The 24,804-nt window shown below is 53.0% G+C and overlaps 1 protein-coding gene across 2 annotated transcripts in view; it reads right to left on the reverse strand.

Annotated features, from left to right (window-relative positions):
- The window catches only part of PAXIP1 (PAX interacting protein 1), a 49,136-nt gene that overhangs the window by 16,047 nt on the left and 8,285 nt on the right, over nucleotides 1–24,804 (reverse strand). For both annotated transcript variants that reach the window (XM_080818937.1, XM_080818938.1), the window contains exons 4-9: nucleotides 22,547–22,610; nucleotides 15,296–15,409; nucleotides 10,385–11,023; nucleotides 4,656–5,289; nucleotides 4,109–4,203; nucleotides 1,237–1,332 (exon numbers count right to left, since the gene is read on the reverse strand). In XM_080818937.1, coding sequence (XP_080675063.1) covers nucleotides 1,237–1,332; nucleotides 4,109–4,203; nucleotides 4,656–5,289; nucleotides 10,385–11,023; nucleotides 15,296–15,409; nucleotides 22,547–22,610 — 1,642 coding nt within the window. The remainder of the gene's footprint in view (nucleotides 1–1,236; nucleotides 1,333–4,108; nucleotides 4,204–4,655; nucleotides 5,290–10,384; nucleotides 11,024–15,295; nucleotides 15,410–22,546; nucleotides 22,611–24,804) is intronic.

Genomic DNA, 24,804 nt, shown 5'->3' on the forward strand with positions numbered 1-24,804 from the left:
CCTGTGGGGACCGCAGAGCACCGAGCGCTGGCTGTACCAAAGGGACAAATGACAGAGGCAGGCGGATTCTCACGCAACTAACAATGGGACCACCTACACACAAGCAGCCTGCAACGGGGGACAAAAGCAACACATTTTATAACAACCTTAAAAATAACTTTGATCATGAGTAAGGTTTGTGATCATCAAAATGAAAATTTCCCTGGGGCGCCTGGGTGGCTCAGCTGGGTTAAGCCTCTGCCTTCAGCTCGGGTCATGATCCCAGGGTCCTGGGATCGAGCCCCATATCGGGCTCTCTGCTCAGCAGGGAGCCTGCTTCCCCCTCTCTCTCTGTCTGTTGCTCTGCCTATTTGCAGTCTCTCTCTGTCAAATGAATAAATAAAATAAAAAAAAAAAATCTTTAAAAATTTCCCGTAAGAACACCGAGGATGGGAACCTGGGTGGCTCAGTGGGTTAAGGCCTCTGCTTTCGGCTCAGGTCATGATCCCAGGGTCCTGGGATCGAGTCCCGCATCGGGCTCTCTGCTCAGTGGGGAGCCTGCTTCCTCCTCTCTCTCTCTGCCTGCCTCTCTGCCTACTTGTGCTCTCTGTCAAATAAATAAATAAAATCTTTAAAAAAAAAAAACAACAACACACCGAGAGCCCCAAAGAGAACAAGTTTTTTCTGAAAAAATATAACTGCTCACTAAAATTAACCACAGAGGAGAGAAACTAACCCTCACAAGCATTTCTACGTTTTCAGTTGGAAAGTGTTTAAGAGGAGCTTCTGGGCGGCCATTCATGACATACCTAACGACCGCAGTCTGTCTACCAACAACAACACTGTTAGGAAAAGAGAAGAGACTTGGGGGAACAGTCAAAGTGACATCAGGAGAAAGCCTGTGCCCCACGGGGCCTTAGAGCTGCTTCTCCAGCCCTGCGTGCGTACACAGCCCCACAATAGTGGGAAATCCTGCTTCCGCCCCCCCAGTCGGTCAGTGCTGCTCTGGATCGAGTAAAAGGACTGTGTCCTTTCCCTGACACCACCTGGGATCACCTTCACTTTCTCCATGCTCAAAGACATAGAGGCCAGCTGTCCACAAACATATTTATCCCAGCAAAGATTGATGAAAATTACTAAAAACGTATTCCCTTTCAGAAGTAGACAAAAGTCCTTTCCAAAGACACTAGTCTCTAGAAACCTTGGATGGTCCTTGAAAAGGGACAGACCTCGCTCCAATCAGCCGAGGCCACTCACCTGCGCGTACATCCCGCTGACCTGACTCTCGCACAGCAGGTGCGTGCACCGGCTGGAGAACGTGGGGTCCACGGCGCCACCATGCGTCTGGATTATCTAGACACACACAAGACCCAAAGCTGTAATCAACTTCAAGTACTCAGGAAAACAGAGAAGAACAAATATTTCAAGTTAGACTGCTCTCAAAAAAATCCACTCTAGTTTTTCATAGTCTACTTCGCCAAAGGGGGTGCGCTGGGTACCAGCTGTGTTCACGGGTGTTTCCGTCCAGCACAGCGTGAAGATGAACTCCAGCCCTCTCTGAATGTGAACCTCCAGATGGAGAGGAGAGAGACGGAGCGTCCTCTTCCTGAAGCAGGATCTTCCCCACCTGCCACCACCCACGTGTTAGAGCCACTGATGCTGCGGGGCGGAGGGCGAACCCGTGCAGGACGCTGGCCGCATCCCTGGATGCCAACAGGACCCCCCCAGGTGTGACAATGAAAACCTGCTTCAGACATGACCAAACAGCCCCTGTGATTAAGAGTCATTACTCGTTTCTTTAAAGGGAAAAAAGAAAAAGCAGCGTGAAAGCAGTGAATACCAAAAACTGACTGTTAACTCAGACCCTGAGCGGGGGCGAGGGGCTGCTCTGTGCCACACAGGCGTTAGACGGCATTAGACGGCGGGCCAGCGGGTGTCAGAGAGACCCGGAGAGGCTTTCACTGTCTGTTAAAAAAGACGTTCCCCGCAAAACAATTCTGCTTCATCTCCTTGTTAAGCTTCGGTATTCTAGCCCTTCTCGCACACTGGTGAGGCCTGCCGGAAACAGCCACCTCCCCTGCCACCGGCTCTGGCGCACCTGCTGTGTACCCGGCCCACTTCCAAGGACAGGACACAGCCCTGGCCCCCCCCGCCCCCCCCCCCGCCAATTCGGCCACATCACCGTTTGTGCTGGAGGCCGCCTCCGGGCTGAGTCCACTACCGCACGTGCCCTCCCCAGGCTGGTCCAGAACTGCCCTCCTGCCTCCCTCTTCCCGTCCTGTACACCTTTCCCTCTGGCTCCCAAGCCCCTCAGAGAACACCACGGCAGCTAGAGCGAGGCCCACCTGTCCCCGATGTGCTTCCCCTTGGCTGAGAGCCCGATCCCCTCCGTGGGTACAGGCCAGCCCCACGGGCAAGACTTCCTCCCTGCCGGGCCGCAGCTCACACGCCCTGGGGGCGAGCCAGGAAGCCTCCCGCACCAACCGCACTGCCCGCAGCGAGCCCGAACCCTGCCCACCCCCATCCTGCAGCGCTGCTGCCTGGTGTCCCACCCCTGAGGAAACGAGCACTGCTGAGCGTCAGGGCGCCGTGGGTGGCCCCATCCCACAGCAGCACATGGTACAACACATCCCTTGCCGATAAGCCCGCCAAGCGGCCTGGCAACCCCGCTCTACCCGGTGCCACCCCTCGGGGACCCCTCCGCCTGCCCCAGCGGAGGCGGGCTCCTCCCGCCGCTCACCTTCCCAGCTACAGGACACGGCCCCTGCCCTCACCCCACTGACTGTGGAAGGCTGAGGAGGCCGTCCTTGCCGCTCTCGGCCGGGGTCACCTGTTTCGGAACCCTGAGCTGCACCTGACGTGGCGTGTTCCCCTCCCCGCGCCCCGCCGTGCTGAGCACCCTGCCCCCACCTCCCCTGCTCTCACATTCCTGTTGTTTAAGGCTGGCCCTCCCGGGCTAATCCTTTAATCTAACAAAACTAAAGGAAATTTTTCTCTACCTTTTCTTTGACTTATTCTACTGCTTTTTAGGACAGTCTCTATGCATGGTCTCCTAACACTTCCATGATTTTATTTTGAAGAGTGTTCTGCAGCTGTAACTCTCAAACGCCCCCGCCCCACCCCGACCACTGCCCCAGTACAGGGTCCTGCCATCACTTCCCTGTACTCCTTCCATCCAACTTTCGTAATTTAAAACGTACATCTCTGTCTCCCTGTGCTCTAGTAGCTATAGAGAGAAGACTCCAGCATCCACAACACGGCACGTAAAGGAGGCGTTAGAAGGGATGCCCTAGCCCAGAGTATGTGCCTTTCTGCTGCCCCAGCCCCACCTGCGCCACCTGCCTACCTGCGCTGCTCCATCTGGGACACCCTCCAACACCCACTCCCACCTGTCCATTAGGACAGAGTTCAGGAATCACCTGTTCCCGCAGACCATCCCAAGGCACAGACCCGCCACCCAAAGGGTGATGTTCTGTCTCACGTTCGCCCTGCACCCGCCGTCCTGCCTCGTCAGTCCCGTATGGACGGCTAGCTCGCCAACTGACACACCGTCTTCTGCGTCTTGTGCATCCCGCAGTATCCCCCACGTCAGAGCAAGCTGGGCAGAGCAGGGTTTACACAACAGGAACGCTCCGAGGGACGCGCATCCCAGGTGTACGTGAAGCACACTCACACTCGCGTTTTTCTTTTAAATCCGACTCAGTTGGGGATTTGGGGCCCTGAAAGGAAAAGTACCGGCTTCTCTTCTTTAAAGGCCGCCGGACAGAATGCCGACTACAGGCACTACAGTTGCACGAGGAGAGACTGTGCGGTCCCTTCCCAGCTGGAGAGGCTAAGGTGCTCCAGCACTGCCTCTGGAGACAGGACCGAGGCACAAAGAAGCGCGTGGTCCCTGCTCCAGGGCGCCGGAACGACGTGAAGAATGAGCGCGCTTCACTTTCCCCACACAGCTGAACAACCCTGCAGCCCGGGAGCGTCTGCCCGAGGTCGCAGGGACCGTGAGTGCAGACGCCGCCACACGTGCACTACGGCACCGCGTGGGGGGGGGGGTGCCCCGATGAGTGATGTCCAGGCTGCACTCGGAGCAGAGCACTTGGGACAAGGCTCTTCTCCCGCGAGCACGACTCACCCTCTTCCAGGTGGCCAGCAGCTGCTTGTCAGACATCTGCTCCGGGTAGTCCGCGATCGCAAACACGCATCCCAGTAAGAAGCCTTCTTCCGGAACTGGCAGAGAAGGACACAGGAGGAGCGAAACCCTGTGAACACAGGAGTCTGCGTGCACACACACACGCTCACTTCGCCGTGTTCCACCTGGAGGTGTGAAGTGAGCCACTCCCAGCCAGGACGTCCAGCAGCAGCCGGAGCACCAGCCTGGGGATGCTGATGGGAGCACGCCAGTGGCGCTGTCTGTACTCGTGATCTGACAGCAGAACCGACAGAGTGAACCCCTGGGCACGGACGATTCCGTGTCAGTCCTCAGGGTGACGGTCGTCCTGCGGGACACCGCCGTCCACGTGGAGGGCTACGCTGTCCCCCTCGGCGAAGACCATGCACCTGCTCTTCACCGGGTTCGAGGCTCGGGGATGACTCCGCACCCTGCCCCCAGCCCCCGCCCTTAGCGCGGACGTAAGCGCACGGCTTCCGGGAGAAAGACAGACACACCCCATGGGACTCACTTTCCACTGCTGGGTCGTGTCCAAAGAGCTGGTGCTGGGGCTGCTGGGGCTGCTGGGACTGCGGGGGCGGCTGCGGCGGCGGGGGCTGGTGCTGCTGCAGGGGCTGGTGCGGGGGCTGGTGCGGGGGCTGCGCCGGGTGCTGCAGGGCCTGGGCCGTCTGGCCGGGCGTGTGCGGTGGCGGCTGCTGCTGCTGCTGCAGGCGCTGGAGCTGGAGCTGCTGCTGGAGCTGGTGCAGCTGCTGCTGCTGGAGCTGGTGCTGCTGGAGCTGGTGCAGCTGCTGCTGCAGGGCGTGCTGCTGCTGCGGCTGCAGGGGCTGCAGGGGCTGCTGCGGCCGGTGCAGCTGCTGCTGGGGGAAGGGCAGCGGCTGTGGGGGGAAGGGGTGCGGCGGTGGCTGCGGGTACGGCTGCTGGGCGATCTGCGGCTGCGGCTGGAGCTGCAGGAGCTGCTGGGCGGGAAGGTGCAGCACCGGGTGCGGCGGCGGCGGGGGCGGCGGCGCCGGCTGCTGCGGCAGATGCGGCTCGGAAGCCACCTTCACCTGGCTGAAGAGCACCGCGTTGGCGTTCGCGTGGCCCTGCTGGCTGTGATTCACCTGCTGCTCTAAGGTTTTTGTAGGTGCAGAAAGGGACTGTAAGATCTAGGAAACAAACACGAGGCAAAATCATTAGCCTTGGTCACTGAAACGTCCTGAGGATCCCTCCCTTGACAGAGTATGCGTGTCTCCCCCACGGCCTTACTGCTGAACAGAACAGGAAGCCCCGACAACTGCTCTGAGAACAGTGCGGCATGTCTCTTCTCCGCTCGTGAAAGCATCGCCAACTCCAACAAAGGCAGTGAACCCCATGCTGAGACCAACACTTGAAAACAGGACTTATAAATAAGCCCGCAACTCGGAGAGGACAAACCCATGACCTCGTGCAGCTGAGACGCTCTACAGAGCACAGTGACGGGGCTGCAAAAATAAATACAACAAAGGCACCACTTGCTCCCGGGGCCTTAGGCACGAGTGTGGGTGCCACCGTGCGACATGCAGCCGCACACAGCGCCCCACTGGGACCCCCACCGGGACCCCTTCTCCCTCCACAATGTTCCACAGACTTCTGCTAACCCAGGGATACTCCGGGGAACGTCAGCGGACCCGGAAGCCTCTTGGCCCGAACCCAGCTCCCTTCCGACAACAAACGCAGCCTGGTGAGAGTCAACACGAAGCCCACCCCCCAAGTGAAGGCAGCCGACCCGGGCAGCAGATAACCCCCCAGAGCCACCGGCCCTCCTCATCTGTGGTCACCCTGCCCATGCGCTAGCACACTCTGTCAACAGGGAACAGAAAAGACACCAACAGAGGTTTGTTTAAATGGTAAATGTTCTTGCAAATGAGGAATCCTCGGTAGAGCTGGTCAATTAGCCTCTCTCAAAGAGGACTTGGGGCTCTTTACATGGAACTGAAGTGTTCTGATCCAGAGAAAAACCCGACTAGCCAGACTGTTTCTGTTCCGGTTCCTTCTGCCGCACAGAGACAGGAGTCAGCGCAGCGCTCTGTGCCAGCTGAGGGGTTGGGGTGGACGGAACAGGGAGTCAAGAGACGCCAGAGAACCAGATGGCGGTCATTGTACTACCCTGCACGGTGCCGAATGAGACAAATGCTCCACGATGCATCTTCTTCTCCAATATGCTCCAACAGCAAGAATGAGACACCATCCTCGGATGGTCAAGAGAACTGGAACAATCAAGGAGATTTTACTAAAAGCAAATACAACGTGACCCCATTAAAAGCGCACTAGACATTTAAATAAAACTCTAGAAATTTAACTTTACTGTCAGCCACAGCTACAAAGAAATCTCAAGAAGGACCTTAAAACACGTCCTCCGCTGAAAGGGGCTCCGGAACACGAAGGCCGGACGACCTCCGAGGGGAGCGCACGCCCTGCATTTAGCCGCGATCACCGGGGCCGAGCAGCAGCGCGGCGGCCCGCGCACGGGGAGAGCCCAAGCTCCGGGAGCTCCGGAAGTTCTCTGCGTATTCAAAGGCTCCTCCCTGGGGCCCTAAACAGAGAAAAAACTCTAACGAATCATAAATAACAGTGACAATCTCTTCGCTGTCCTTCAAAGTAGTAAAGAACACCCTGTGCGGTGGAGGGAGACGGGCCGGGGCGCGCGCACGCCTCCACCACGAGGGGCCGGGGGCCAACAGCTGCGTGTCCTCACGGGGTGGACCACGAGCCCGGAAGCACAGAGCAGGGTCGGGAACGGCGGCGGCTTCCGGAGGGAAACGGAGCTGAGGCGGGAGGGAGTTTATCACTTCGCAGCCTTGGATGCCAGTGGAAGGCTGTACCTGTATTTTTTTATTCTCAGAAGGAACCAGCAGGTAAACTGGACTGGTAAGAAGGAATAAAGGCCCGTCTGCCCCAGCGAGCAGGGTCCAAGGGGTCCTGCCTCCCGCTGCCTGCCCCTGCGCCTCCCCCCCCCCCCCGCAGATCAAAGGGAGCTCGGGAGGGTCCCAGGGACCCTCCACGTACACTCCACAGCCGGGAGCCCGAGGCTGTGCTCTCAGCTGGTCTCACAGTGGCCAGCAGGACTCTGCAGAAGGCCAGGAGGGCCGGGGCACCTTCCCTGTGGGGACCACGAGCTGAGAAGCTGGGGGAAGCCGGGCTGTGAGCACAGGGCAGCTGGGAGCCCACGCGGGTCAGGACAAGAGCACCGGCAGAGTGAGACGGCACTGGCCTGGAAAGCTGGGCACCCAGCAGGCCAGCCGGTGAGGAGACTCTCAGGACATCACCTGTCCTCGTCAGACGGCTTCTCGACCCTCTGATCTGCCTCTGGCTAAACGCACGTTAACCCCGAGGAATCAAAGAAGGAAGTAACCTTCTTAGCTGCGTGATCACATACTTGGCCACACTGCAAACAAGTGTTAATGAACGTCAAGTCGGAATTTTTCCGTCCTAGGATACTATGTCATCTTTAAGTCACTTGCACACGGAGTGCCCCGACACGTGAGGAACTACAGCACAAACAAAACGGCTCCTAAGCACTGTGAATCTGCAACTTAGACCGTGATGGTTAGCTACATCCTCCCAACTCCCCATCTAACTTTAAACGAAACCCGCCTTCTATTTGTAACATTTCAAAAATTCATTTTCTTCACATCTGGCCGTAAAAATGATCTAACATCGCTGGAGAACTCGGAACACCTCGTAGCAGCTGCTGTCCCCGGAGCCGGGCCGGGCCCTCCCGGCTTCCCACCTCGCAGCACAGTGCGAGCGCAAAGCCCGCTTCCGACGCCTCTCGTGCAGGCCGCGCCCCAGCTCCCTGGTGTGGTCCCTCATCTCCACTTCTCAGACTGTTCCATATCCAAATACCATTCAGGGAGCGAGGGATTCAAGCTGACACCAGCGAATCCAGCAGCAAGGGCCACGGCGATGGCCAGCACTCCCTGTAGTGCCGGCAAGCCAAGAGTGGGGAGCACGTCTGTCCTGTTGGAATGGCTGACCCCGTTCTGGACCCCTCCACTCCGGGAGGGCTGGGCGAGCGCTCCCCGGGCCGCGGGCTCCCCGGCTGCCTGCCGGCTGCGGGCTGAGCACGCCAGCCCCCTGAATCCTCGCGTCGCACCTTGTCATCTGCCTGCACGCCCCGGCCTCTCCCACCTCAGGGACACCACTGCTCCCTGGTTTCTGACTGTCTCCACGCTGTCCCCCTGCGGCCCTCCCCCGCCCGCCCAAGCCCCTGGCTTTCCAGGGCTTTCTGACCATCACCCCGCTCCCGACAGCCCCCCGGGGCTGGGCCCGGACCTCATGTCTTTGCCAGCCACCCCAGTCAGAGGTGCCGCTGCCCACAGACCCCCTAACCGCATTGTGTTCCATCTTCTCCCCTCCGGGGACCCTACGGGAGCACGGGCATCACCTGGACAAGCCTCGCCTCGCCATGCTCTGACCACCTCATCTCAGGGATCTTCTCCTCAGCCCCTCAACTCCCCGTCAGCGTCAGACTGTCCTCATGCACACTCCTCACCTCCTGGGCCTCGGAAGTCCGAGAGCGTGCGGCGGGACAGGGAGGTACGGGTGTGGGGAGCGAGCCCGCCCAAGGCACCTCCCTGCAACAGGGGAAACGGCTGCTCGGCCACCGAGCACTGTCACCGTTGAGACTGCAAAACCCGGGCTCATCCACTTCTTGAGAAATGCCAGAGATCCCATTTTTATATAGAATCTCACGATTTTAGCAAAAAAATTCAAAAAACTATTTGGACCAAACCGAAGGTGTCACCCAAAAGGTGCCATCAGTTACTGGTGTGCAGCCCTGCTCCCCCGCCGGCCAGCGACGCCTCCGAAATCACGACGTCAACTACACCAGGCTCTGCCGGCCGCTGCTCTTCCTCCCGCTCACCGGTGTCCCCGCACCGCCCCCCCCGACCCGGTCACCATCTTACTCACTCTTCCTAATATCCCAAGCTAGACTGCCAACCTAAAACCGGGTCCTAACCAGGTCCGACGTTACTGTCTTCCCAGAAGCTCTGTATTGACTATTCCAGAATTTTCCATTCTCCTCAAACCCGATTACCTCCCTCTTCCCCTACACACGTTGCCTCACGCCATCTTAATTTCCTTCCTTCTGATACCTAAAGAATGTGTTTTCTTTTCTCCGGACCTTATTCTGGATGACACCACCTTCCAGTATCTCAGGGACCACATACTGTATCAGTTACTCACTGCTGAGTCAAGGGAGGGAGGACGGGGAGAAAGTATTTTCAACGCGCCGTCCCCAATATAACGCTTCTTAAACCACCACCAAGGTCATACCCAACAGTGACATTGTCATCTACAAGTCTGGTCACCCTTCCTGGAGCCCCAGCAACGTGCTCAGAAGGCGGCCTCGCTCCTTAGGCAGAAGGGTACAGGCGCTGGGGGGCCAGGCCCCTGCAAATGCCTCCAGCTCTCCCCACTCCGTCAAGTCTCACTTTTCTTTCTTTCCTCACAACACGGCAAATGCACACCTGCTTCCTGGTCTTCACAGCCGCTGTTCCTATCGTCTGGACCTCTCTGCCCCCAGCTCTTCCCACAGCCTCATCGTCATTCCCACCCCCTCCTCCGTGAGGCTGTCCCTGATCACCTCATCCAAGTAGCCTTCTTCCCCCAACGGCTATTCTATGACCCCTTATTACGATCTTCAAAACACCCAAGACCCACAGAAGCCCTTCTGCTCGTATCCTTCGGTCTTCTCCATCGGAAACCAGGGTAGGAGACTTGTCTTTCTTATTTGCCCACAGAAATGTACACAGCCAATGCGCCATCTCAATTACGTTCTTTCGGTTTTAAATTGAAAGACACCTTCTAAAACTTTTAAAACCCATTCTGTATCAACAAGCTCCAATCGTAAAACTATCAATTAAGATTAAGGCTTCTGGAATGAGTGAGTAATTCCGGTTATGTTATCTGTCTACTGTCAGCGAATGAGGAGCACCGGGTCACCACCGGGCCTCTCTCTGCTGCTGCTGCTAACCCGGGGCTCGGGCAGAGTGAGACCCCGCTTCGGGGACGAGCGCTCTCAGCACTGGTGTCCCGCCGGAGTTGAAGAGACACCGAATTCCACACACACACATGCACGCCGACAACTGTAAAACACGTTCTCAAGTAAATACTGCTGGTAAGTCCACTGTTCTGAAGGAGCAGAACATAACTGCGCTACGCCGACCCAGACCATAAAACCTGACTCTCAAATCCCCGCTTTAAGGAGTGACTCACGTGTGCTACATTTGACGGTCGGCTCATCTGCTGAAGATCAGCATTGTTAGTGATGTTCCTCAGGGTCCGCACAGCCGGACTCCAAGTAGCGATCATTTCTGACCGGTCCGAACTTTGGAGATTCTGTCCCGGGGCCAGGAGGTTGCCCCGGACCTCGGGAGGTAGGATGTTGCCCGGGACGGGGGGCACGTTGGCGCACAAGTTAATGAGGCCAGGCTCCTTTCCCGCGGGCAGTCTGCGTTTTGCCGCAGCTAGCTGTGGGACCTCAGCGGGCGTCCAGTTTAAATTCCTCTCTTGTTTCTCAGGCGATGAGTCTGAAGAATCATCAAACATCAACTCCCCTTTAGCCTTCTCGGTGTTGGATTTGGGTGAGAACTGCTGGTCCCCTGAAGGAGATCCTTCTTGAGAGCTGGCAGGGCTGGATTTTCCCTCTGAGCTACCCTCATTTGGGGACTCCTGCTCCTCATTTTCTACTTCCTCCTCCTCCTCTTCTTCTTCCTCCTCTTCTTCTTCATAAATAATGAGTCGAGGATGATAAAATGCTTCGTCCTTTTTGGTTTTTTCAGATATGCAATCCAGGACCCAGTCAGGGGTCACGATCTTAATGCTCGCTCTCTTCAGCGCGCACTCGTACTTCTCCTACAAGCGAAGCACAAACACGCGAAGCTGTAAGTCTGATCAAACACCCACGTGTGCATCTGAACACAGAACTCAGCCTAGGCGCGCGGCTGAAGCGTCCAGCCCTACAGCAGTCATCACACGCAGACGAGCTTAAACTCCTTTCCGACGCAGGAGCTGGAACCAACCAGGACCCAGGATCTCACGCTGGCCTCAGGCCGGCAATAGTCGTCGGAACAGATTTTGTTTCTAGTAACTTTTATAAATGGTATCGATTAAGGTAAAAGTACCGCTAGCAATCCCACGGAAAATTCTCTTAAATGAAATAAATAATTGCCACCGCGTCTAGCTTTTGACACCTTGAAGGAAGAGCGCCTTCAGGACATCCAACACGGTCACGGGAGGGTGGCCGTCTTTTCATGGGGAGGCTTTCCCAGTGAGGCATCTAGTGTGTTGAGCTCACTCCACAGAGACACAAAGGACACAACACACCTCTGACCTAACGGGGTTTACATCAGCTTGGGAGAGAAAGTAAACGCCCCGAGAACATGACGCAGGAGCCTGCGCTGGGTGAAGCGGGAATAAGCCCGGAGGCCCTATAGCAGGAAAGCCGCACTGCACGGTGAGGCCTGGCGGGGGCGTCAGTGAGCACAGCATCAGCGAGCACAGCGTCCCGCCCAGGGAAAAGGTGTGTCACAGGCAGGGGCTCTCCTCCAGGTGAGGGTGTACAAGGGAGCAAATCCCAAAGGAAAAAGAGAGAAATGGGAAGTAGGAGGCACGGGGAAGAGGATCCCAGAGCTCTGGGATAAACGAGATGCTAGCTGCGGCCCCCCAGGCAACAGAGCCCCACGCCCTGCCTCGCAGCCCAGGAGGATGGCTGCTCCCAGGCAAGCCTGTCCTTAGGGCCCCACACTGAAGCCCGTTTCCCGTCGAGGGAACCGAAGGTGGCACTTGCGGTCTACGGTCGGGGCAAGGGGGACAGGCAGCAGAGCTGTCCCAGAGGTGCGGACAGACAGACGGCCGAGAGCAGCACCGTCCAGCCGGACCTGCCTCCCAGGAAGGGGGAGACCACCCCTGTGTACGAATTTCACCGACTGTGGCTTCTGAGGATGTGCCACTTTAACCCTTTCTAAAACACAGGCCACACCTGGTCACGCGGGAGCACACACGAGTAACCAGTGAAGCAGAGAAAAACGGACGCATGGTCGTGACCCGGTGATGAGCAGCCACCGCGGTCCTCAGTGTGACGGCTTCGTTAGGAACACGCACATGTGTCCTGGCGCACGGAGCCTTCACGGTGCGGCCGCACTGAGATCTCACGATCGACCTCCCACGGCCACACGTGCACCGTACCCTGGCGTTCTGGTGACCCCGAGATGAAGCCGAGCGCGGAGAGCCAGGAGACAGATCCCCGCACCGCCCGCCCCTCCTGCACGCGTGCCTGGCCCGGCTCCTCGGCGACACGGCTCACGCGCCTCCAATGGACAAACGCGCAGCGCCCCGGCCTCCACGCTCCCCGTCGCGCCGCCTCACGCCCACGGCCTGTCCGCTTGAGCCGGGCTCGGCAGCCCCCGGCTCATGGATCACTGCTGTCACCTCGAGGGCCACTTAGCTGTCCCGGGTGTTCCTACTGCTCAGTGTTCTGCTGCCATGAGAAGCTGCAGTTAAATGTCAACACACGCAGCCTAAATGGTTTATGTACAATGGATTCCCAGGTTCTGGAAGGCAGTGCTGTAAAGCCTCATTAGCTGCAACCACATCCCCCCTCCCAAAAGGCCAGGCCACCAACTCCGTGTGACTGCGTCGATTCCCCCACACCCCCCCAACCCCGCAAGCCTAACTCCTTGAAACGACACCGTGTAGACACCACGACTGAAGTGACATATTCTCTTATTCAGATACAAGCGTTATCTTTAACTTCCCTTAAACTTACATACAGAAGTGTGTGGGGACAGCTAAACGCTTGACTCGGTAAAACCACGGCTTGTATGAACCGTAGCATCTTGCACTAGGATAGAAGCATGCGTGCGCCTGCAGGCACACGCCCAGCTACCTGCGCCGGGTGACACGCGCCAGCGCCAACCTTGGGATGGCCCCTGAAACTGACACCGCACCGTGTGCGGACAGCAATTAACACGAACGTTAACAAAACTAAGAAAATGTTTATTCTTTATTCTAAAAATCATTCTGAAATATTCAAGTATGAACTGTTAAATCCATCCTCCCACAGTAAATAGAGATGACAGGTTTTTGTGGCAGACCGGAGACTTCACTTCTTGACTACCTGTCCCAAGAGTCACAGCGCTGTCTCAGGAAAACATTGAGTCCAGATATACACCAAAGTAAGTATAAAAGTACACAATACAGATGCACAAGATGACCAAATAATACATATATCAAATAAACCTTATATATTATTTTCCAAGGTAGAAAGGTGTTGAAATAATATGAAATAAATCTTCTTACTTCTGTTACCAAGTAGCAAGCATGAGACTACTGCCATGACGTGCAGCGGCTGAGCATTCTGGACCCCAGAGAGAAAACAGCAGGCTGAGTGCTGGGACCCACGGCAGCAGCCTTGGGTTCTTGGTCTGCACAGCGTGTGGGCCCGGCACACGTCAGCCGTGACCCACTTCTTGCACAAACGCGTGCACAGCTCTCAACTCAAACGCTATTTATGTTTGTATTTCACTCGGGTTTTCTCTCCCTTCTCACCAAATAGTTTCTGTCACCAGAAGATAGTTACTGCTTAAACCAAGGTGACCCAAGAGCAAAGCAATGTTGAACACCCTTGCTGGGGCTATTTTACTAGCTACGTCGTCCTCATTCTTGAATCACCAAATCACAAGTCATTAATTTGGGGACTGGGACACCAGCAATGAGGCCGGCGGGGTCAGGGCCACGGCCAGCGGGGGCAGATGGCGCTGGGCCGCCGGGGCAGGCGTGCTTATACGCAGAAGCCTACAGCAGCTGTGAACCGGCCCTTCGCAGTATCGAACGAGCATACCCTGTCCTGTGGATTTTGTTACTAAATCCCTTCATTCTTCTCCACTTCACTGATCATTTTTAAAACTTCCAGAGTATGAAAGGTAGTTTCACTATGCTATTTAAACATTTGCTGTGTTCATTAAAAAAAAAAAAAAAAAAGGATTGAAAGAGATGCCACGGATTTCTGTGTGCCATCAGCTGGTCTGTGTGACAAACCCACCCCCCTCCCATACGGCCTCTTCAATTATCATTTAGCTCTTCAGAAGTATTGCTCATCCCTACAAAAGCTATAAAGGCTTTGTTTCCGGAGCTCCTGGGTGGCTCGGTCATTAAGTGTCTGCCTTCAGCTCAGGTCATGATCCCACAGTCCTGGGATCGAGCCCCACACTGGGCTCCCCTCTCAGTGGGGAGCCTGCTTCTCCCTCTCCCTCTGCCCCTGCGCGTGTTCCCTCTCTCTCTGTTGTCTCTCTCTGCCAAATAAATAAATCTTAAAAAAAAAAAAAAACTGTTTCCTTTCAAACTACTACCTAAAATCAAATGATTTACTTTTAGCCATAAATTATAAAATAATATAATAGCATAACCAAAGCATACTATATTTCTCTTACTGTTATGCAAAATGTAATCTTTTACTCAAATGGATTTTAAGATTCAAATCTTAAATTTTCATAGAAGACGTGTCTTCCTAGACGGTGTGGCTTACTATGTAACAACCACTCCCACTGGCTCAAAATCTGTCGTCAGGAACCAGGTAGCGCAAGGCCCGTGCCAGTGAGTCAGCTCTGCTCGGCGTCAAAGTCCCAGCGGAAGGGGTCTGCTCGGCAGGGCAGACCTGGGGACCCCACCAGTGCTGAGACAGGGGCATCCTACAACTAACAGGATAAATGTGCTTTTATATATTCTAGATTATTAAAAAGGAAATGGCCTTGAAAACTTCACTAAATACATGCTTACAAAGTTATCCTTAGCACAAGACCTTTCCAAAGACAAGTGAAGAAGACTAAAACTGCATATTTTCACAAATAAAATGAACTGGTTTTACTGGATCTGAAAGGAAACTCAAGGGCCTCGAAAAACTTTCCCCTTTTCTCCATGAAACAAACCCCCATTTCTTTGCATCTAGAGGTCAGCTCTGGCCCCGCATCGAAATGATCATCCTCTCCCATCCTCTGCGGAAGGAAGCCGGGTCCAAGGAACACAAACTAAGAGAACCAGCTGTGTAAAGGGATCTAACAATTAATTTAAAAGAAACTCAAAACATGTGACTGCAGGAAATACGGAGGACAACGTTCGAGAAGCGCTTACCCCCTTCGGCTCAGGAACGACCAGATGCGTGCATTTCTTGTTGAGCTGCAGCTGACACCCCCCGCCGTAGAAGGTGAGCAGAGCCCACAGGGCACTCCTGTCGTCAGACGACACCTGACAGAGGGAGACACACATTTCAGCCCAGGCAAGGTTATCATTAAAATACACTGCAACATCGGAACAATTCTGCCTGATCTACTTAAATCGAACTTAAGGGTATTAGTGGGGAACACAGATGAGCTTTTAGCTACTTGCTTATCGTAACAAAAACTTTCATTCTTATCATGATAGTTTTATAGACATCTTTTTTTGCCTCATCACCAAATGAATAAAAAAACTTATATTCACACTTCAAAAAATGAACGGAGGCTTATTTCAACGGAAGTGATGGGAAAAAAAGCAGAAGTAACTAATACATCATTCAATCGTAACAACTGTAATGTTTTAAAATGTTTAAATACAACGGCAGTATCAAAATCATTAAGAACTCCTTAATCATTAGTACATAAGTACTAATTACAAAATGAATAAAATATAAAGATAAAAATATAGGTATCTGTAAGCTCAGGGAAAAACATAAGTATTACTTAACACGAAGGAACTAAGGCAAGCACACAAGGAGTAACTGTTACGCTTGCGTAAGTGATGAAGTCGATTTCCAGAGCAAGTGATTCATGTTGGAAGAGAGGCTTTCACGGGAACAAAAACAGCTACCATTTATTGCCTGCCTACTATGTGCCAGGAACTGTGCCAAGTGCTTCGTAAACATCCCTAACCCTGGGGACCGCCGTGGGAAGTCGGACTTGTTAGATCCACTGTACAGATCAGGAAACAGACTTACAAAAATTAGTGACTCGTCAGAAAAGCTGGCTTTTAAAACCCAGGTCTGTCTAAACCCAGGCCTACCTGCGTTTCCCCACTGTTCTATCCTTCTTTAAGGGCAGTTACTACCAAAAATAATTTCTAAAAAATAAAATTTTAGATTCTAAAAGACAAAAGAAACAAAAAAAGGTGTGTTAATTAATTTTAAGGTCATCATTTAATGAAGTCAATTTTTTTCCTGGATCATTGATTATAAATTGAGGGTTATGGTAAGAATCCTGAACGTTGTCTCAAGTTAATTGTGTAAGTATTTATAATCAGCATGTTTTTGAAACCTGCCATTACTCAGCTTGCCAGAGCTCTAACATTTTACATCTACTTTCATCCACTTTACAAATGTTTCTAGAAATTATTCTGCATTCCACACTACTGTGACTACTACTAAGAACACACTGATTTCATAAAATCACCTTGAAAAATCACTACTTTGTATCTGTTTTAGTTAGTCACTGTCACATTTCAAAGACTGGACTAGAAAACCTATTTTACTAGAGGCTTTCACAAAAACATTTATCTCCTGCCGCATTTGGAGAGGTGAGATTTAATTAGATGATAGTAGAGCCTACTCAATGAATCGTCGTATCGTCTTTATTAAAAATGAAATGAAAGACAGAGAACCTCGGTATGCCTTCTGCAGTGCGCCGGGGTGACGGGAGTGACCACAGGCAGTCTAGTCCGTGGCTCTGGCCAGCCTGCGTCACAGGCCTGGGTCTCAACCAGGACAAGGGTGTTGCTGTGGAAAGAACATTGGCTGGGAGGGAGGGAGGCCCGAAACAGGTACACGGCCTCCGAAACCAGTGCCTGTCCACTTGGAGAACTTCCATGAACCAGGTCCCTCCTCAATGCGAGTCTCGGTTAAATGACTTCAAACATCCACGCCAGCTCATTTAATGAATCTGTATCAGCATGATTAATAACTAAGAATGTTCTTTCCACACCAAAGCGTTAACAGTTATCTAGTGGTGATGGAATTATAGGGATATTTTTGTTTTCATTTTTATACTTTTCTGTATTTTCCAAATTTTCAAGAGCATTAATTTTATAACTGGGGAAAAGTGTCTTCCTTTTTTTTTTTTTTTTAAAGGAAAGCAATCTTCATAAACTACACATCTCACCATCTTGGCTGGCAAAGCCCGGACGTGACCTCGATTCCTGAAGGCCAAAGCTGCTTCCGTGGCCAGTCGGGCCGACCTGACCTGACTGAGTGGCTGCGGACCCCCTGGGCCCCGCCCACACCCCTATCTCTAACCACAGCCACGTGCGCAGGATGGTCTGGCTCCATGCCCTCCCCACCTTCAGCTCCCACTCCGCTCCCACTGCCCCCGGCCTCCCCCGCACGAGCATCTGCAGGCCGCTCAGGCTCCGTTAACTTCATGCTTTCTCTCCCCAGTCCGCTGTCCTTGAAGAACGTGGAGCAGAGGCCCGTCATCTTATCCACGCCCCCGCTGAACAAATGCTTCCTTTATGGCAATCGGGAACACCCGCCCTTCTTGGGAGGTCTCACAGAAGTAGGACATTCCTTGGGTCCAGCAGCCTCCCTGAATGTGTCCTTGTCCCACCCTGATTAGAAACTACAATCATCCCGATTAAAGCTGGGGTCTAAGAATCGTGTCTTAAACTTCTTCGAGATCTCTCACAGTACCTAGTACAGTGCAAGGCACATGGGTAGGCAGTCAAGAAATACTTGATTGAGGTACAGAATAAAAGGGCTTTTATTTTCAGTCTTCGAGATTTAAATCACAACCCTGGCCAGGCTCTCCATCAGACTTTTGACCTGTCCCCCGAAACCTACCCAGCACATTACCACGGGGCCCCCGCCTGCATCGATACCGGGTCAGGAGAAGGCAGATGGTGTCTGTGCTTCTCAGCTTCTGCTGCCACAAGCTCCCTTCCCTACCTCTCCCTGGGAGAACTCTGGAAGACTCCAACAAAGAGCTCCAGCTCGTACCAACACCCTGACGGGGAAAAGACAGAAGGTCACCGAGAGCCGCCGAGCAACAGTCCTTTCGCAAAGGTGGGGTCCTGCCTGGTGTGCGCTTGTGTGTGCGCGTGCGAGCGCTCCGGGGTTCCGCTGCCTGGTGCACATCAACCACGGCGACGGCTCCCTGTTAGCGTGATTGCCACGCCTCTCACTCCCTTGTACCTCTGTGTGTGCTACAACGTGCGGTTTACTCGCAGGTCTGTCTCCCCTTCTAGAATGTACACTTACTGAGGAGCAGACGGCCCATGCGAATTGACCCGTACCCCTGGGCATCGCTCCTGTCCCCAAAGACGTACTCATCAGGTGTCCACTGCACCCAAGTCCCTCAGCTGCATCCTGGGCATGCCGTCTGTTACTCCGTCTTAAAACCGATGTTAACACTTTTTAGCAACCGCAAAGTATCGGTGTCCCCAGGGCGCTTTTCTTAACCAAGGTTTGGCTGATGAAAAACCATCAAGTAAAATCTTGTCCATCCTTATCCGATCAATCCTCATGAACTCAAAAGCGCAGCTTTGTATTACGGGATCCCATGACTCCCTGGGGATTCCAAGTCACCATCCTAGTGACGAACGGAGTACTAAGTGATCCACAAAGATCATTCAGATGCTGGATTCCAATTTTATTACTTAATGAATTTGCTAAAAGGACACAGACACTGTCAAAGGTCCTCTTAAACGCACTTTTCTCTCTACCATGGACCCATCCATTGCCCACAGTGAGTTCTGCACCCAGATAAAACTCTAGGGCCTGGGCCACTTTCCAGACCACACGACCAAAGGACGCCTGCTCACCTCTGCCTGTGCCCTCTACCACGTAGCTGGGTGCCTTCGCCACAGGCTCTCCAGTCCCTCTCCCCACTCCTCTGGTGACTACAGCTGCGTCTTCTCACCCCAAACCTGAGATCCACAGGGACCCCTAAAGGCTGCATGATGGCCACCAGAACCATCAGCAGTCCCGTGTCCCTGTCCAGCATCCTTGCCCTCCTCCTCTCCCGGGTCACAGGCAGGACCGAGGGGACCACACAAGGCCATGCCCAACTACCTGCCACAAACTGGTGCTCCACACCTCCGCCCAGGGTGCTGCTCCCCTCCAGTGACAACAACCAGCGGCACTTGATTTCATCCTTGGTTTCTGAAGACAACATCCTCCTCCCCAGACCACCTCCATTTATGCTCAAGTCTCTTTTCTTCCCAAATCTTCACTGCGCACTACTTAAGGCTCTCTTCCTGGTTACGTGCCTTTCTACCTTCTTCTACAAGAAGCTAATTCCCTGCCCTTCGTGCCACATGTGCATGGCCCCCCACTTGGGTAGCAGGTCAACACCCCAACTCAATGTGTTTCAAGCCGACTTCACCATCTTCCCTGAGAAGCGCGGAGGAGCACTGCGGGTACCGCCTCCTCCTCCTTCGTCCCAAGCACGCCCAAGTCACCAAGGCCTGCTGGTTCCTGTCTGGGCCTCATGTGCACAGCGCCATCCAGGATCCAAACCTCTGCCTCGAGTCCAAGACCGCACCCCTCCCTCCCGCCCAAACTCCCATCCTCTCCCGCCCGCCCGTGTCCTGCCACTGCTCCCAGACCAGCTGCACCTATGGGACAGTAAGGATTTTAATTGTTCGCTTTCCTGTATTTTCTGAATGTCCTAGTGCAAATACATGTAATGCAAAAATAAGTATGTAAGAAAAAAGGAAAGCAAGAGCCTACTGGCTCCTTAAGAGAGCTCAAACTCCAACATCTGGTTTCAGCTGCTGTGTTCCCCACCATCTACCCACCTGCACCACAAGGACGTGCCTTTGTTCCCCGGCGCCCTCCTCCTCTCTCTTTCCATGTGGCTCTACCACGAACACACCTGCCTTCCCCATTCCTGCTCTATTTCTGCCCACTCTTTCAGGCCCCTCAGGTCTGACATCTCCCCTCCCCACAGGCTTCCCCTCCTCTGCCATCCACACTCAGGCCTGCGCTTGTGAACTCACAGACATCGGGGCCACGGGATTCTGCACAGCACTCAGCAGGTCGTGTGTGTACCATAACCTTTACGTTAGGTGTCTAAAATAAGATCTGCTACATTTATTATAACCTTTGTTAAATATAATTTTTTTTTCTAAGACTAAAAGTGTTCTCTAATGGTAAACTCAATTAATATTTCATGACGTCTGATTACCAAATTTAAAACCCTGAAATCGGGTCCCCTGGGTGGCTCAGTAGGTTAAGCCTCTGCCTTCGGCTCAGGTCATGATCCCAGGGTCCTGGGATCCAGCCCTACATCGGGCTCTCTGCTCAGCGGGGAGCCTGCTTCCCCCTCTCTCTCTGCCTGCCTCTCTGCCTACTTGTGATCTCTGTCAAATAAATAAAATATTTAAAAAAAATAAATAAAACCCTAAAATCATCTTACACTCACATGTTTTTACCTTTCTTATTTATTTCCCCAACCCAGGCCTGCTAAACACCATGTCACTGTGACCTCAGTCCCCGAAAACACCTTGGGACCCCCGGCCTCAGCTTCTTCCTCTTTTCGTTCAACTTGAACCCACTGGATAGCGGGCTCCAGATCTCCGAGCCCACAAATCCAATAAATGAAAATAAAATTAAATGCAAAATTCACATTTTAGCCAAAATACACTGTGTTTATGCATTAAGGAATAATAATAACGTCTTCATTTAGAAAACTTTCCTGGTATTTATTGTACGTTTGGAACATACAGAGAAGTATAAGGAAACAATGAAATTCACACAGAGCCACAGCCCTGGTCATTAGAAGGTTTTCATTTTGGCCAACTTCAAAGACCATTATGGTTATATACATTTATAGCACAGATGTGAAAAAACACTGAAAAATACAAGTATCGACAAAATTCCTGTTCTTAAAAAAGGAAAAAAAAGCCAAGATTTCAAGGATTCCTATTAAATGAATGTAGCAAAAACAATAAAATTTATAATTTTAAAGAACATCAGGAAATACAAGAGATACAAATAAAAACAAAGCAGCCCTCCCTGAACCTGGCTACTGCATGGCCAGGGCAAGGTGGAATGGAGACAGGGTGGCCACTGGCATGAGAGGGTCACCTGGCTTCAGGACTCCCCGTGGCAGGGACAGGACTCCTAGCTCACCTAACGCCTCTGACAGGCCCTTTCCTCAAGGCTGCCACAAGGGCAAATCAAAATCAAATAACATCTGATTTATGTGGCAAGGGGCCACGCTGCTCCTCACCAGGGTCACGGTGGGAGCGGGTCTGCAAGGCAGCACTGCTCACACCCCTCTCCCTGTCCTCATGCCAAACACACTGCCCCATGCAATTTCCAAGTGAGCTCCAACAGCACCAGCTGGGCTGGTTATGGTGGCCTTTTACAGTTCGAGGGTTTTCCAGCTGGCGGTACAGGGGACAGAATACAACTTAAAAATACTGAATATTCACTTTCCCACTTTCAAATTCCCACTGCTGGCATTTTGGTCCCTCTTTCCAGATACTTCTCTATTTCACTCGGTTACCCAGTAAAACACATACTGTAATGGCCTGCCCCCCTCTCCCCCGGCTGAGAGCCCTTCCCTTCTCCTTCTCTATTTCCATAAATCCTAATTCAAATCTGGCTCCCTAGTTAGGCTGTCGTGTAAGTGCACAGAACAGGTTTCTGAACCATTTCCAAACACAGGATGATCTCATTTTTTTCCCAATTTCACCCCAGCCTATGTAATGCTCTGCTGAACACCTTTATCCATCAATCTGCCCTCACTGCTACCAGTTCAGGATAAAATTCTAAATCTAAGAGACCTGCAGGGGAAAATAACAGGAGCATTTTAGGGCTCCTGATTGAAAAACTTCAGTGGAAAACAGCCACACGGACGTGCACTTGCCCACAGGGAGGGGACCTGTCTGTGGGAGCGCGGCCCCAGACACGGGTCACAAGCTGGAGAGTGGATAGTCTCACCTCGGTGCTAGGAAGATGTTCACATCGCGGATAATATAGTATGTCGAATATTCTGTCACACTTGTTATTTGTAATTCCTCTTTATAAAAAGTTGTGAGTTCATTTCTCCACCTTATCTACTGAGGTTTTATTTTTCTTGTTGATCTAAACTGAGCCCTTTACTAAAAAAATTCTTTTGCCTTTATGACTTTTTCTTGTCATCTTAAATAATTTCATTTTTCCTAGTTTTTCATATTCAAATTCTGTATCTTTGTAATTCTTTGGATTAGAAACACCATTTTTATCCATTAAAACTTCATATCTTAAAGACTAAGCATAAATATTTAAATAACTATAAATGGGTCATAAGGTTACACCCAATACGCAGCTTAGCAAAGAGCTTCTTTAAAACTGGCCGTAAATCAAATGTTATAGAAACTCAGAACTGTTACATGTGAATAACACGAGACAGCTGTAGCCACACTTACCTGGGAGAGGCAGGCAGTGATTCCAAAAAAAATCTGACAGGACTCTGGAGAAAAACCATTTACTCTGTTTGATAGTTATTAAGATTCCAATGAAATGAGATTAGCGCACCCTGCACCTGCTCAGACGTCCTATCTGCCCCACGCCCGCCCTCCCACCGCATCCGTGTAGGAGGGAGACTCGGGCTGTCTAAGAGCAAGACAGGCAGAGGAGAAAGGCGCGGCTGAGAGAACCAGAGGAACGGGGAGGCTGAGTGAAGCCGCGTCAGATCCGGCGTCGCCGCCGACACCGTCGATCGCGCGGGGACCCTCGCAGGGAGAACCTCTCCCCTGAGAGCCAGCTCACCCCCCACCACACCCACACACACGCACGCACGGCACGGCCGCTGTCATAAAGGCAGATGCAGTCTCGGGTTTATTTTAGAAGGACACGTCACTGCAACTTCCGTGGGATGGCGGAGAACCTTCCACAAACGAACCTGAGATCCCGTCTTATCACCACCACTAACTTCATACACGTGGGCCCGACCAGCTCTGAGCTCCAGTTTTCCCTTTGTGAAAATAAGAGTTAAAAATATCCTTATCATTCCTCCCGGTTCTACAGGTCTGAGTTTTAAAATCCATTCGTGATTAAAATTCACTCAGGAGAGCTTCCTGCGTGCCCGACGCTGGGCACCCGGCCGGACGCCGCCGACAGGGCCCCTGGGTGTCCGCAGGCCGCGGTCTACTCAAAGCGCACACGACGACGGAAGAATCTGGAGTGTCTACCATTCGAAATGGCTTAGAGCATTACTTTGTTCTTCCTATAAGAGAAGAGTGTACCCATTGAGATCAGTGAATTAAGAAAAACCAATCAGACCGAAAACTCCGCCGCCGTCTCCTCCACGGCCCTGAGGAGAAGCCGGAGCGGGAGCAGAGCCCGTCTGACCGCGCTGCGCCCCGCAGCCCCTGACATCGTGCCCTCAGCCCCACTATCCACGATCGCTTCCAACCTCCTACCTTTACGTCAAGGATTTCCTACTTCCAAAGACTTGGGGGAACACCACCAAAGGCAAATCTAGTGCTGCCCAGCGGTCTGCAGGCTTCCCCTACCGTCCCTTCCAGCCACTGTGGAACAGGCAAGAACGAACTCCGGGGGAGTGACAACTTCTGAAGATCCGGACCCTGACCCACGACCCAGGGCAGGAAGAACTGACCTCTCATCTTCAAAATCACCGCTCCCTTTCCCAGGCTTCCCCCCGTCCCCGCCGCCCCCGTGCTTATAAACACTACACCAGCTCCCGAGAAACCAGAAGAATGAAAACTAAAAACAGAAATGGATTTCCCTTAACTCTCTGGATGATGAGGAATCCTAGAACTTTTGAGCTGGAGATGCTGAAGCCCGGCACATCCCCCACGAACTGCTCACTAAGGGATGTTTCTGCTTATTTGACGTCACCCATAAATATTTAACATAAAAAGACTCCCTCCATCTGCGTCAGTTCAGGAAGTAAAAACGCACTCACGGGAACCTCCCGGCGAGCTGCAGAACAGCCCCGGGGAAGGCCAGCAGCCCTGCCCGAGTCCGCGATGTTCACATCACGGGGTGGAACCAGGTCCCTCCACCAGCAGGTCCCACCTGCCGGGACTCTCCGCGCAGCCCCACGCGGCCAGAGGGCGACAGAAGCCGTGTGGCGCAGGACGCAGACAGCAGCCTGACGTCTCCCACAGGTGGGGAAGAAGAGCCGGACTCAAGAAATGAGGCGAGGGACACCGGCGTGGGAGGCAGCTCCTCGAAGGCAGCGAGAGAGCTTCGTGACCTCTCTAGTTTTCGTACCCGGCCCGCAGCAGGTGTCAACACGTGTCTTCAATAAACCTTTTATCCAGTGTCATCAAAAAGAACACCAATCCATGAGACTGAAAGTGTTCTGCTATCTTCCCCTATCCATCCTTCCAATAACTCATGACCGGGTTCAGGCAGACTTGCAATTTGAGCAATATTCCACCTAACGAGACGTCACAAAGACGGTCTGTTCCAGAGACAAGAACACTGAGGTCCAGAGAAGCAGACTGCCGGAGACCATAAAGCCCAGCCCCAGAATGAGAGCGCGCGCCCCCAGGTTCCAGCCCAGAGATGTTCCCCCACAGCTGGTGCCCCTCCCTCCAGAGGTGATGACAAGGACCGGGGACATAAAACCTGATGCAGAATGGAAAACAGGAGGGACAGAGAACGCACACACACGAACTGCCCTAACTAAGGAACCCACCTGGTTACCGCGTCA

The sequence above is a fragment of the Martes martes genome, assembly GCF_963455335.1.
Source record: "Martes martes genome assembly, chromosome: 11".
Classification (NCBI taxonomy): Eukaryota; Metazoa; Chordata; class Mammalia; order Carnivora; family Mustelidae; genus Martes; species Martes martes.